This window comes from Schistocerca cancellata, chromosome 1, assembly GCF_023864275.1.
Source record: "Schistocerca cancellata isolate TAMUIC-IGC-003103 chromosome 1, iqSchCanc2.1, whole genome shotgun sequence".
Classification (NCBI taxonomy): domain Eukaryota; kingdom Metazoa; phylum Arthropoda; class Insecta; order Orthoptera; family Acrididae; genus Schistocerca; species Schistocerca cancellata.
The window spans coordinates 92,586,402-92,601,060 of NC_064626.1; the positions used below are offsets into that span (position 1 = coordinate 92,586,402).

Here is a 14,659-nt window from a genome sequence, read left to right on the forward strand (position 1 = left end):
AGAGTATTCCAGTCAACATTGTCAAAAGCTTTCTCTAAGTCTACAAATGCTAGAAACGTAAGTTTGCCTTTCCTTAATCTTTCTTCTAAGATAAGTCGTAAGGTCAGTATTGCCTGACGTGTTCCAGTATTTCTACGGAATCCAAACTGATCTTCCCCGAGGTCAGCTTCTACTAGTTTTTCCGTTCGTCTGTAAAGAATAAAAACTCATAGTAGCGTCGAAACCAGGTCAATTTAATATTTGTGACCGACGGTTTATTTGTTACAATATAACTCCAGTAATTTGTGTTAAGACCGCGCTCGTTAAGTTTTGGTAGCATAAGATTTAACGTGTAAATACTGTTGGCGCTGTAACCAAGAATCTCAGGATCCTCATGTATAGTGGGGACAACCTAACAAAGGCGTTGCGACATAGTCGTGTGTTACAAAAGCTTTGCCGAAATAAAAGGAAGTGGAAATGTCTCGCTCCATTATCTCGTGATTGAAGCTGTGGGTGACGCAGCGGGGGGGTAGGGGTGGAGGTGGCAGGGGGGGGGGGAAGAGGGAGGTGCAGTTGAGTGTACGCTGATGTGGCATCAGAAGTCATGGGTTACCTCCTAATATCGTGTCTGACTTCCTTTTGTCCGGGCCCGGAATAGAGCGGCAACTCGACGTGGCATGGACTCGAACAAGTCGTTGGAAGTCCCCTGCAGAAATACTGAGCCATACTACCTCTATGGCCGTCCGTAATTGGGAGAGTGTTGCCAGTCCAGGATGTTTTGCACTAACTGAACTCTTGATTAAGTTCCATAGATGTTCTACTGGACTCATGTCGGGCGACCTGAGTGACCGATTCATTCGATCTAACTGCCAAGAACGTTCCTCGAACTAATCGCGACAAATAGTGGCGCAGCGACAAAAAAATACAACGCGTTGCGTCGTTTCCAAATTAAGAAGCACTGAAGTTAGCCGATAATTCCGTTGTGCGCGCAAATTCAAGCCGTCACCCACATACACTAGTGTCAATTGTTCTCTTAGTGTAGACGATTACGTACGAGATTGTTCTGTCTTTGGCTCGGGTAGATCCTTACTACCGCCATAATGTCCAATTTTTGTATCACTCTTTCGTTCGGTTTTAGGAAACCAAACGAAGAACATGTCTGGTGAAACTGTCTATGAAAGTCCTCTCGAATTAAATAGAAAACGGCACAACATAGTGAAATTTTTATCTAACAATTATTTCTCAGCACAGTTTATCCTGAAACACTCTAACAAACGCTTTTCAGACTGTTTCTGACCACGCTGTGTACTATATACAGGGCGAATCACCTAAAGCTTGCACCGAAAATATTGCGGAAATGGGAAGTGTTGCTGGTGTGCGGTTTTCACAGAATGGGTTGGTATTCCGGGGCTCGTATTGTTAGCCAAGCAACAGATTGTAATAATACTGAGGAAGCGTAACTTCTGTGCGAATATAAACCCGACTGAACATTTTTGACACCAGCTGAAACTTTGAGTGCGTTGCTGCAAGAAACTTTTCGGACACTGACTGACCTAAGCAGGGCCGCCAATGAAGACATGGACAAGACTAAGCTGCAATATGTCGACTAACTTGAGGATTCAAACACATTATAATGCTTGGAATAGCGCAACACGAAACTGCATGTTACGCTGCAACAGATTTTAACTATACCGACGTGCAAAGATGCCCACTTTTGTTTAGTATGCCGTTGTTTTGGTTACTGTTTTTGTTCTTATTTCACAGCAAAATTAATTTTTAGTTTCGCAAAGCATATTTTTTCATTCCATGCTCCCCTCCAATATAAGCACAGACACGTTTGCAGATATGCAGGTGATGCAAATCTTTTTTTATTGTGGTATTCGATTGAGATAACTCATTGATTGAAATTTCGTGAAAATATTTCGCTCCAACGAAAAAGCCTTTGTTTTAATCTTTGGCACACCACGTCGCTTACAGTATCCCTGACACTCTCTACCCTACTTCAAGATAATACAAACGTTTCAGAATCTCATCTATCATGTTTATACTGAGAGTTTTTTTTTTTTGGACCTCCTCTTGGTCTTCTATAACATGCATTTTCTGTTGGGAATGTCAGGTACATAATTCTGTTGTAGCAGAAATGGTTTATATTTTCAGCCCGATCTCATTAACATCTCACTGATTTATCCTAGAATAACCATAGCTATACAGAATTATGTTTGAGAGTCAAAGGACAAAATGGTCGGGTATTGCACTTTTGTGTATTTATAGATGACCTTCTTATGATCTGACGTCATTAAAAAAGTCGTGGTAATAATGTCGCAGAAAGATTTTATTTACAGAAGATGACAGTGCTTGAAGGAAAATAAATAAACAGGAGAAGAGCTGAGGTTGAAGTGCAGCCTCGGTGGTTAGTGGTAGTAGGCGGGGGCGGCGTAGGCCAGTGCGGGGGCGGCGACGTGTGCGATGGCGTCGTTGCTGACGCGCACGTCAGACTTGGTGACGCTGGAGTAGGGCGTGTCGACGGTCTTGGTGTAGGTGGACACCTGTCCCAGGTTGCCGAAGCTCCTCAGGATGTTGGAGCTCTGGGAGGTGATGGCCGCGGGAGCGACGGCCGCGGGGGCGGCGTAGGCAACAGCGGGGGCGGCGTAGGCGACGGCTGGGGCGGCGTAGGAGACAGCGGGGGCGGACAGGTAGCCGGCGCGGGCCACGGCCAGCACGGCGGCGAAGGCGAAGACCTGTCAAAAGACGGCACAAAATACAGTGACCCACACTTCACTTTGACTCTCCTTTTATCTTAATAAGGTAAGAATAAGCCACATGGTCTGTCTTTGATGAGTTTCACACGTCTAACCGCTACACACTGGACTCTAATTGCTTTGACACGCTAAACTCAAAATCCATTCATTTTGCGTATTCTTCTGCGGAGTTTTTCCTTCATGCGAGAACTTAAATGTACATGCTGCTCATGTGGACCACTGAGGAGCAGCATTCGTATTCAGGAGAGTGGCAATTCAAACTAAAGATGTGAAATGTTGGCAAATCATCGATGCTGATTTAGATTTTATTATTTACGTCTAAACATCCTTGGCCGATAGCAATCGTCACTGGATTATCAATATTTTTAATATCGATGACAAATGATGAAATTGTAAAATGGCGTAAAACCTAACATTATTAATCAATAAATATGACCAACATCTTTATGTCTACAGACTGCAAAACTAATATTTTTGGCAGAAGTTGTTCGTCGATCTATAGTGTTATTAATAGAGCATATCCTGCTTTTGAGAACAGCCTTTATAGACCTGAAATACACTCATCAAAACAGTTTTGGATCACCTCGCTTCCGAGAGTTCCGAAACCAGTACAGAAAATTGCATTAGAGATCAACATTAACATCATTTTCGCCCTTTTTATTGCTTATGAACATTGCATGTTGACCCACCATACAGAGAGACCTTGAGAGGTGGTGGTCCAGATTGCTGTACACACCGGTACCTCTAATATCCAGTAGCACGTTCTCTTACATTGATGCGTGCCTGTATTCGTCGTGGTACACTATCCTAAAGTTCATCAAGAGACTGTTGGTCTAGATTTCCCACTCCTGAACGGCGAGGAGATCCCTCGGAGTTCAAAATGGTTCAAATGGCTCTGAGCATTATGCGACTTAACTTCTGAGGTCGTCACCTAGAACTTAGAACTAATTAAACCTAACTAACCTAAGGACATCACACACATCCATGCGCGAGGCAGGATTCGAATCTGCGACTGTAGCGGTCGCTCGGCTCCAGATTGTAGCGCCTAGAACCGCACGGCCACTCCGGCCGGCTCCCTCAGAGTGGTTGGTGGCTCACGTCGTCCACAAACAGACCTTTTTAATATATCCCAGGCATGTTCGATAGTGTTCATGTCTGGAGAACATGCTGGCTACTCCAGTCAGCGATATCGTAATTCTGAAGGAAGTAATTCACAAGATGTGTACTTTGGGGGGGGGGGGGGGGGCGCGAATTGTCGTCCATGAAGACGAATGCCTCGTCAATATGCTGCAAACATGGTTGCACTATCGATCGGAGGATGGCATTCACGTATACAGCCGTTATGGCGCCGTCCATGACCACCAGTGACGTACGTCGGCACCACATAAAGCCCCTTAAAACAGCATGGAACTTCAACCTTGCTGCACTCACTGGACAGTGTGTCCAAGGTACTCAGCCTGACCTGGTTGCCTCCAAACACGTTTCCGACGACTGTCTGGTTGAAGGTATATGCGACACTCATCGGTGAGCTGTCCATTTGGCTTGTTGTTCGGCACATGTGTACCGCACTGCATGGTGTCGTGGTTGAAAAGATGGATCTCGCGATGGACTTCGGGAATGAAGTTGCGCATCAAGCAGCCTATTGCGCACAATTTGAGTCGAAACGCCACGTCTTGTGACTGCACGAAAAGCATTACTCAACATGGTGGCGGTGCTGTCAGGGTTCCTCCGAGCCATAATCCGTAGTTAGCGGTCATCCACTGCAGTAGTAGCCCTTGAGAGACCCGAGCAAGGCATCTCATCGACAGTTTCTGCCTCTCTGCATCTCCTGCATGTCCAAACAACATCACTTTGGTTGACTCCGAGACGCCCGAACACTTCCCTTGTTGAGAGATCTTCCTGGCACAAAGTAACAATGCAAATGTGATCCAACCATGGCATTGACCGTCTAGGCATGATTGAACTACAGACAACACGAGCCGTGTACCTCCTTCCTGGTAAAATGACTGGAACTGATGAACTGTCTGACTCCTCCGTCTAATAGGCGCTGATCATGCATGGTTGTTTACATCTTTAGGTGGGTTTAGTGACATATATGAACAGTCAAAGGGACTGTGTCTGTGATACAATATCCACAGTCAACGTCCATCTTCAAGAGTTCTGGGAACCGGGTTGATGCTAAACTTTTTTTGATGTGTGTATTTAAGAGCAGTTTTTTAGCTTGTGGTAGGTAGTACCGATGAAGTACTTTTAACACTTTCAACGAACCTTCTTTAAGATCTAGCAAGCAGTCTGCGATGGAAGATCTATATGTGTTTCTGTTTGTAAATTATTCTTTACTTGTTCTAATTTATGGTGCTCTCTCCATAAACCAATTTGTTTCTCTGTCTTATGTTAATGTATCAAAGTCTTCCCCACATTACTTGAGCCCACGAAAGCAAGAACTGCAAGAAAAATGAAGCATTAACCAACGTCTAACCACACAATAGCCAATATTTCTGCTTTAGTTCGCTAAAAAATATTGTTTCCTCTTTTCCGAAACCTCCACACCCCTTGGCCAAGTTTGAAAAGTCGTAAATGTGTTGCTTTTTGTCATTTTGAGAGATTTTTCAGTAAGAGATTCGTTTAAATGACGAAAAATTTATTGGCAGTGTTAACCACCCTGTTTGTCTATTCTTTCTTCCTACATCGAATGTTAATATTTTTTCTTTAACATCGACTTTAAGATGTTTCAAAGTTTTCATTATCGTTAGTACATTATCGTTGTACAGAGTGGGTAAAATAAAAATGGACCAGAAATTATTTACTGCAACTGAAGATAATCGACTCAACTTACATGATCTGCATCCGTAGCGGGCGATGTAATTTGCATTGCTTATGTTAAGAAGGATGTAATATTTTCCGGCCCACTTTTATTTTATCCAATCTGTATAAACTCCCAAGCGATCATTGAAGATCTCTACCACAATTACCAGTACGGATTAAGAGAAATGCCGAGATAACTACTTTGAAAACGACATGGGTGATTTTCCTCATTCCCACATTCAGAGCTTGCAGTCTGTTTCTAATGACCTAATTGTGTACGCACTTTAAACCCCATTTTCTTTTTTCCTGCCTTGGAGGATAGGTATTGACGGTCATGAATCCGGTGCAATAGCCGCATCCACCTGCATATTGATGTACAAATACACCGTAGGAGCCCGCCGGTGTGGCCGAGGTGTTCAAGGCTCTACAATCTGGAACCGCGCGACCGCTACGCTCGCAGGTTCGAATCCTGCCTCGGGCATGGATGTGTGTGCTGCCCTTAGGTTAGTTAGGTTTAAGTAGTTCTAAGTTCTAGGGACTGATGACCTTAGAAGTTAAGTCCCATATTGCTCAGAGCCATTTGACCCATTTGAACGCCGTAGGAAGAGGACAACACAGTCGATGACTTATGTGGCTCCCGACACTGATCAGGCAGTTTTTATATTTTATTTGTAGAAAGGAGTATTGTAGTTACTAAAAACTTTTGTAAGTAGTATTTATCCACAGATAACTAATTTGCTCAAGCGACCATGTTGAAGTAATGGATCAAAATTTTATCAAATTTAAGAATGCCAGCACTCGACGATGGTCACTTCATTGAAAGCGGTTTCGTCTCAGTAAGTGTTATTCACAACAGCTTTTGGTGCTTCCATAAAGCTGTTGCTCAACTATACTTAAGCTGTGCGGAACTGTACACACAAAATGTCCTGTAACAGGAACCAAAGGGAAATGTTGACACCTTGTAGGGTTTGACACAGTCAGTTGAAACCAGTATAACCATTAAACAATTTATGTGACGATGGACTGAAATAAACTGTAAAGTTTGCGCACTGCATCATACTTAAATATTGATACATCCTGAGCTCTAAACATGTAATTAAAAGTGCCGACATTTCGACCTGCTATGTAGCGATCTTTACAGGGCAACCAGCTGGTAGGTTGTGGTGAATGTCTTCTCCCATATACTGTCTTTTTGAGCTGTAAGATGGCTACCGACGTCACACTCTGGGATGCCATTGTACAAGATTGCTATGGAGGAGTAGCTATATGGTAGGTTATTGGATGTGCTCCTGTGACAAGTGACTGGTAGACAATAGCGGATCGGCAGCTTGTACGCAGACGTATTTTCCTGCGGCAAGACGTCGATGCCGCACGGCGGATCTCTCGTGGCCGCTTGTTTATACTGAGCTGCTCGTTGGCGAACTCATGCGGCCATCTCGATTGGGATCGCTGGCAGTTAGGCACTCGGTAACTTGTAGCCGTTGTTCCTGTTCTTGCTGTTAGGACGTTTAATTATTTCGGCAGCGTCTCTGATGACGTCCTAACAGCATAAACACATGCATGAATGGATGTTGGCTACAAGTTAACCTTTGGCTGCAAAGTTACTCCAGTTCATCAGGTCGGCGTGTGTTGCTCTCCGGCCAGCACCTACACATGGCCCAGGAACAAGAGTATAAAAAAACGACCACTAGAGGAATGCCGTGGGATATCAACATCTCGCTGCAGGAAACACTCCCTCCGATGGAAGCTGCAGATTCTCCATTGCCTACCAGTATCCTACCAGAGGAGCGCAAACAACAGCCTACCGTACGGCCATCCCTCCACAGTAAAATTTACTTCAGTGTGCCCAATGGCGTTCAGACAACCGAAATTGTCAGTATATAGGGGAAGACCTTCAGTAAAATCCAGCAGTTAGCCGCCCTGAAGAGGACCGCTGGAAAGTTGGTCGAAACGTCGATAGTTTAGTTGTTTCAGTTACTGGGCCTAATACACAAACTGAGTTTATTCAAAATTTGTAGCAACTGCCTAGCCTAAACCTATGTAAATTTATAGAGAATATTTCTTTAACAGTCTGAAACGGGCTCTGTGCCTTATTTATTACAAAAATGGTTCAAATGGCTCTGAGCACTGTGCGACTTAACTTCTGAGGTCATCAGTCGCCTAGAACTTAGAACTAATTAAACCTAACTAACCTAATGACAGCATACACAACCATGCACGAAGCAGGATTCGAACCAGCGACCGTAGCCGTCGCTCGGTTCCACACTGTAGCGCCTAGAACCGCACGGCCACTCCGGCCGGCCTTATTTATTACTGTTAGGCTTCCGAAGACCTAGTTAAAATCAAGTACGGCTAATAATACAGTACAGGAAAATTATGTTTGAATAAGCATTACGTAATGTGTTCCGATCAACTGACGCGCTTATAGGTCAGCTTCAGATGGTCATTAACGGGAGAATTTACAGACGGCATTGCTTGTAGAGAATACTAGCTAATATAGAGCCGTACCTTGAGGGCGACCATGTTGCTTGATGGGCAGGTGGTTGACTGTGGAGCTGTACCGCCCGCTGGCCGTTATATAGCTGCCCGACCGCGGCAGGGTTTCGCTGCCAGGACCTTGGCGCAAGGTGTCCGTGACGGCGGCCAGTTTGGCGAGGAACTCGTTCAGTATGACACAGTGCCCCAGTATTAGTCATGCAGGAACATTAAAAATGAGACTGCGAGCATAACTGCATCGCCGGTCTCATATTTTGCTGTCTCTCTTCTGGCCGCGCTATCAAATGTTCAAATGTGTGTGAAATCTTATGGGACTTAACTGCCAAGGTCATCAGTCCCTAAGCTTACACACTACTTAACCTAAATTATTCTAAGGACAAACACACACGCCCATGCCCGAGGGAGGACTCGAATCTCCGCTGGGACCAGCCGCACAGTCCATGACTGCACCGCCGTAGACCGCTCGGCTAATCCCGCGCGCCGAGCTATCCTGGAGTTCATTGTCATTAGCACTGTTCCCGTAAGATCAGTGTGACGGATAGCATGTGAAGGACCTCCAGCTCAAAGTATTACGCTGTTGTATAAGCCCATAGGACTATCTCATCTATCCGGCTATGGATTCTCAGCAAACGTCGTCCACTTCCTAATGGCAATACTAGATAAAAGACCGAAATGTGTCTATGTGAATGGTAAACGGTTAATTCACCATTACCCTGATGCAGAAGTACCTAATTTGTGATTCCCTCACCACTACTATACAACCCGTACACAGTAAGTGGTTGTAACAGAGCTAGGTATGACTATCACACTCGTTGTTAAAACCATTCCTGATGTCAATATTTATTTTTTCTTTTATGATCTCTTTTAATTAATAGTGCACATACGATAGTGACATGAAGTGAGTAATTTTTAATTCACACTGTATTTCACTAAATTTTATTTTGGGCAATACAATTTAGCCTGAACCGCTAATAGGCAAATGAAACTGATGAAGTCCCGGCAATCCTTCCAAAACAAATAAGAAAAGCTACAAACGAAATACAGAATGGCAAAGCAAGGGGGTCATAATGGTCTGATTGAAATACTTAAGCTTACCGGTGAAGAAACAGAAAAATATCTGCTTAAGGTCTTTACTCTTTGTGTACAAAAATGCAGCATCCCCGCGTCTTTTAACATAGCAAATGGTTCAAATGGTGTGTTTCTGTACCGAGAAGGAAGTATTCGGTATCTGAAGAATTAGCGCACCATTCGTTTACTTCCTGTTATCTAAGAAGTTTTCGCTAAAGTCTTGACAAATCCTTTCAATGCTGTTGTGGGGAAATGTGCAACCCATAGAACAAACTGGATACCGTAATGTTTATAGTATAACTGACCGAATACACATCACGCGAGAAGTGATTAGTCGAGCCGATGAATGCAAAATGCCACTATGCATAGCTTTTGACTTCAAAAAGGCTCTTGATTTTGTCGTTTACGCTGCAGTTATACAGACACTGACGGCACAAGGTATGGAAACAAAGTGCATAAACGTAATATGGCTTCTGTCTGCATAGAAAAATACACAAGGGAATTTTCCATTGGAAGAGGAGTAAAATGACATCAGTCATAAGGATGGCTACGTCCAAAATTATTTGGAAAGAAAGGGGGATTAGAATAAATAAGAAAAAGAACTCAGAGATTTGCCGATCATATAAGCTCACCGGACAAAAAAAAATTAGTCCTCCCCGTTTTTTTTATGAAATTGAAATGCTACCAACTTAGTTCAAAATGGTTGGTTCAAATGGCTCTGAGCACTATGGGACTCAACTGCTGTGGTCATCAGTCCCCTAGAACTTAGAACTACTTAAACCTAACTAACCTAAGGAAATCACACACACCCATGCCCGACGCAGGATTCGAACCTGCGACCGTAGCAGAAACGCGGCTCCGGACTGGAGCGCCTAGAACCGCACGGCCACCACGGCCGGCACCAACTTAGTGACTGGACTTGTATGTGGGAGATAGATATTTTTATTTATATCTCGTAAGGACTGTGGGCTCATTTTCCTTAAGCCCTTATGATATGTAGATTACTGTGGTTGATGTGGTTTGACGGTTTGATGGCACGAAGCACCCTAATTCGGTACCAGCGCCGAGGCGTGACACAGCCCGTGTATTCCAGAAGTTTCGAGTGCGGACGCAGTAGTTGGACCTTATCCAGCAACTTCTGTGTGGTGCGTGTGATCGACTCTTGAACAGTCGGTTGATTCAGCTCAGCGTGTAGATCCAGGACTTGTCAGTGACCCCAGGATGAGACGCAAGCACCGGTTCTGAAATCGCTGAATGGGCCGGAGATTTGAAGGGAATGTTGTTCCCCACGAAGATTCACACCAGTGTGTAAGTGCTATTAATCGTGAAGCCTTTACAGATGACAGATGGCGCAGCGGTCCAGTCTCGTTCTCAAGCTTGCGCCCATTACCTCTACGCGAGCATAGGCCAGTAGTGAACGATGCGAAATTTATGTTCCAGGCGGACATTGTACGTAAACGTGGGTAAATGTAAAAGCGAGGCAGAGAGGGACAATAGTGTTTGGCCGTACCCACGGCCATACAGTGTACGAAGTTGCTGGGTTCGTTGATGTTTCGCGGCGGGCTGTTCAATGTGTCTATGAGCTGTGACGTAACACATGTGGCCACAAAAGATCCTGAATAAGGGGGAACAGACACGCTTTTCGGTCTTGTGAACCAAAATAGCTACCAAACCCGAGGGGAATTGCTGCAGGCAGTGAATGATGGTTAGCGATAGACCACTGCAACGGGAACTGCATATAATAAACATTTGTAGTCGGTCACCTCGCAAAAGGCCATTGCTCACAAAAGCACGTAAGGACGACAACAGCAGTTCATTGGCCTAGAAGAATATGTGACTGGATTTTTTTGAACACTCCCCCACCTTATTACATGTCTACTGGCCTGAAAACTCACTTGACTTGGACCCCATGGAAAGGTGAAGGACATGTTGGAACAGCAGGTAAAAAGCCATCAGCATCCTCGAAATTTGGTGGAATTGTGCGATCAAAACCTTACTGAGTGGCTTGACCTGGATGCGACGTAAGTACAGAACAATGTGGAGTCACATATAACCAAGCCCAGGCTGTTATCATGTCTAGGGGCGGAATTACAAGGTATTAAAGGATGCTTGTAATGAATTTTCTATGGAGTGGTTAATTTTTTTTGGCCGGTGAGCTTAGCTGTCATAGTCCGCAACTTGTGGTCCAGTGGCTAGCGTTGCTGCCTCTCGATCACAGGGTCCCGGATTCGATTCCCGGGCGGATTGGGGAGTTTCTATGCCCGTGGACTGTGTGTTTATGTTGTCCTCATCATTTCATCATGATCATCATCATTCGTGAAAGTGGCTGCATTGAACTGTGTAAAGATTGGACTTGAAACGAGCGCTGATGACCGCGCAGTTGAGCGCCCCACAAACCAATCATCATCACCATCATCATCATCTCAGTTGTCATAGCCAACAATATGAAATACCTGCAATCCCTTGCAATGGCCAGATAATTGCGAAAAAGTAAGCCTCAAGATAGATCTATCCAGATCAAATATTTCGTACAACATGTCGCTAACAGAAAGGCAAACAACATCGAACTACTACTGTCTGAAACGTTTTACCGAATATTTTAATCTTGACAGTTAATTAACCAAGGAGACTCAAAAACCTGAAATTCTTGACCCAGTCAAGCTAGGCTGGAGAGATAATTGAAGAAACGCAACTGTTTTTAAATCTAATAAGCCAACAAACTTAAAAAGATTGTTTTAGAACAGTATATTTTCTCCATACTAATATATAGTTGTGAAACTTTTATTTTAAACAGTTTTTTCACAAGAAAGTTGGAAGCAGTTCAGAGAGTTATGAAAAGGTAATTCTTAGGTCTCATTAGCGAAGAAAGGAAAACAAGTGAAGACGTAAGAGCAACAACAGGCGTTGTAAAACGTGTCAAGACTCTAAAACAGAAATGGATACCATATGTCGCACGCAGAAATGAGAAATGACGGAAGATGAACAAAAACAGTACTAGAGAGGAGCTCCAGAGGAAGACGAAGACCACAAAACAGACCACCCGACTTTTAGGATAAAGAACTGAAGAATGTCGCAGGTTTCAACTGGCAGAGGACAGCAGGACACACGGAGGCGAGAAAACAGCGATTGAAACTGTGTTTGTTAGCTTACAACTGTAGAGGCTACACCTTGAAAGGTTGAATTAGCTGAACAATAAATAAACAAATTTGATCTGTTGATGACAATAATTAGTTTTCATATGGAAGTGCACGATAGAATTCATTTCTACTAAAAATTGTTTTAAAGCTGACGTGCCTTATTTCATTCTCCTGTTTCTAGCAAATTTTTTACTCAGCATTTCAAAAGTTATTCGTTGGTAAAATTTTCTTTTTGCAATATGTTCCGATGTTAAAGTGTAATTGTTTCCAAAGTCCAGGGCAGTAGTTTTGCAGACCCGATTTTTGTATTTCCGAAATGAATACTTTTACTGTAATGACCTGTTAATTCGTTAAATAGTGCAGTTAGAAAATTTCATTCACTCGAAAATTCTTGGCAGGCTTTGAGATTACCCTTGCAAATTAAAACTTCTCCATCATAAAGTAATACCGATTATTTTGTCAGTTTCTAATTATGCAGATTTTGTACGGAGAAAAATTACGTTGTTTTCTACTGTACCTTTGCAGCTTTCAATTTTTCTTTTTTTATGCAAAATTGTATGCAAAATGTAATAACCCTGTATTTTATCGGTTTCAAATTAAGTGATATAAGCGTTGTGAACAAAGCGACAGTCGGTAGTCGGTAAACATTCAAACATTTCAGACACTGCGCTATTCGTTGTATGCAATCTGTAATGAGCATCCAAGATGTAAGGCTCTGTAGACAGTCGGAGACGAGCATATAATACGTAAGCATCTATGTTAGTCAGTGGCTATCGAGTCTTGGTTCAGCAGCTATTACGTAAAGTTCTTATTAGGTCGGCAATAACCATCCAACACGTAAAATTAATTTCTTCATCATTGTCACTTGTGAAATGTTGGAAACTTAATGGAGTTGATGCGGCTTACTGCCCATGTGTTAAAATGTTGACTCTCAGATATTGTGAAAAGCTGACAGTCGAACTCATGGGTTGATAGGTGCAAAATGAAATGAAAAACAAATTCTGCAGCATACATAATTTAATAATGGTTCAGAGCAATTAATAGTGACATAAAGGTCGACAGTGGTTGCCCATTCAGCCATAAAAACGGTGTGTACGTAGCAAAACTCAAGAAATCAAAACATATGCGCACAAGACCAAGTTCACAACCTCCCTACACCGTCATACAAAATTTCAGGTATTTTCTCGCACCACATACAATACAGTGGTCCACTGCCTTCACTGACGGCCGCTGTGGCCGAGTGGTTCTAGGCGCTTCAGTCCGGAACCGCGCTGCTGCTACAGTCGCAGGTTCGAATCCTGCCTCGGTCATGGATGTGTATGATGTCCTTAGGTTAGTTAGGTTTAAGTAGTTCCAAGTCTAGGGGACTGATGACCTCAGATGTTAAGTCCCATAGTGCTTGGAGCCATTTTTGAACTGCCTTTACTTAGCGTTCGAGAACAGCGTCATTTACGTAGAGTTGTCAGTGCTAACAGACAAGCAACACTACGTGAAATAGCTGTAGAAATCAGAGTGGGACGTACGAAGAACGTATCCGTTAGGATGGTGCGGCGAAATATGGTGTTGATGGGCAATAGCAGCAGACGACCGACGCGTGTGCCTTTGCTAACAGCAAGACTGCTGCTCCTCTCCTGGGATCGTAACCGTGTCGGTTGGACCCTGGACGACTGGTCAGAAGAGTTCCCATTTCAGCTGGTAAGAACCGGATGGTAGGGTTCTAGTGTGGTGCATACCCTATGAGGCCGTGGACCCAAGTTGTCAACAAGGCACTATGCAAGCCGGTGGTGGTTCCACAATGGTGTGGGATGTGTTTACATGGAATGACTGGGTTCTCTGGTGCAACTGAGGAAATCATTGAATGGAAATGGTTATGTTCGGCTGCTTGGAGACCATTTACAACCATTCATGGATTTCATATTCCCAAACAACGATGGAAATATAATGGATGAAGAAGCAGCGTGTCTCTGGGCCACAATTGTTCGCGATTGGTGTGAAGAACTTTCTTGACAATTTAAGTGAATGATTTGACCACCTAGATCACCCGACATGAAACCCATCGAACATTCATAGACAATCGAGACGTCAGTTCGTGCATAGAAACCTGCATCGGCAACACTTTTCGCAAATAAGGACGGATATAGAGGCAGCGTAGATGAATATTTCTGCAGGGGATTTCCAACGACGTGTTGAGTCCATGACACTTCGAGTTGCTGCCCTACGCCGGGAGAAAAGAGGTCTGAGCCGATGTTAGGGAGTATCCCATAACTTGTCACCTCAGCATATCTGCTGCGAGTAGGGAACTGTGATGGGCGTACGCATAGTGTCACGCCCTCTTCTTTGCACTGGGTTGTTCACCCCCGAGTATTTATGTTCGTATTGTTGATTCAGCGGCCTTCAGTTCTAGGACTTGTTTGG

General features: G+C 43.8%; 1 protein-coding gene across 1 annotated transcript; it reads right to left on the reverse strand.

Annotated features, from left to right (window-relative positions):
• Positions 1–2,292: 2,292 nt before the first annotated feature.
• LOC126151107 (cuticle protein 67-like) lies at positions 2,293–8,079 on the reverse strand. Its single transcript, XM_049915923.1, has 2 exons — positions 8,052–8,079; positions 2,293–2,717 (listed from the first exon to the last, which is right to left on the reverse strand). Exons 1-2 carry the CDS (start codon positions 8,064–8,066, stop codon positions 2,391–2,393), a joined length of 342 nt encoding a protein of 113 aa, XP_049771880.1. The 5' UTR covers positions 8,067–8,079; the 3' UTR covers positions 2,293–2,390.
• Positions 8,080–14,659: the final 6,580 nt, after the last annotated feature.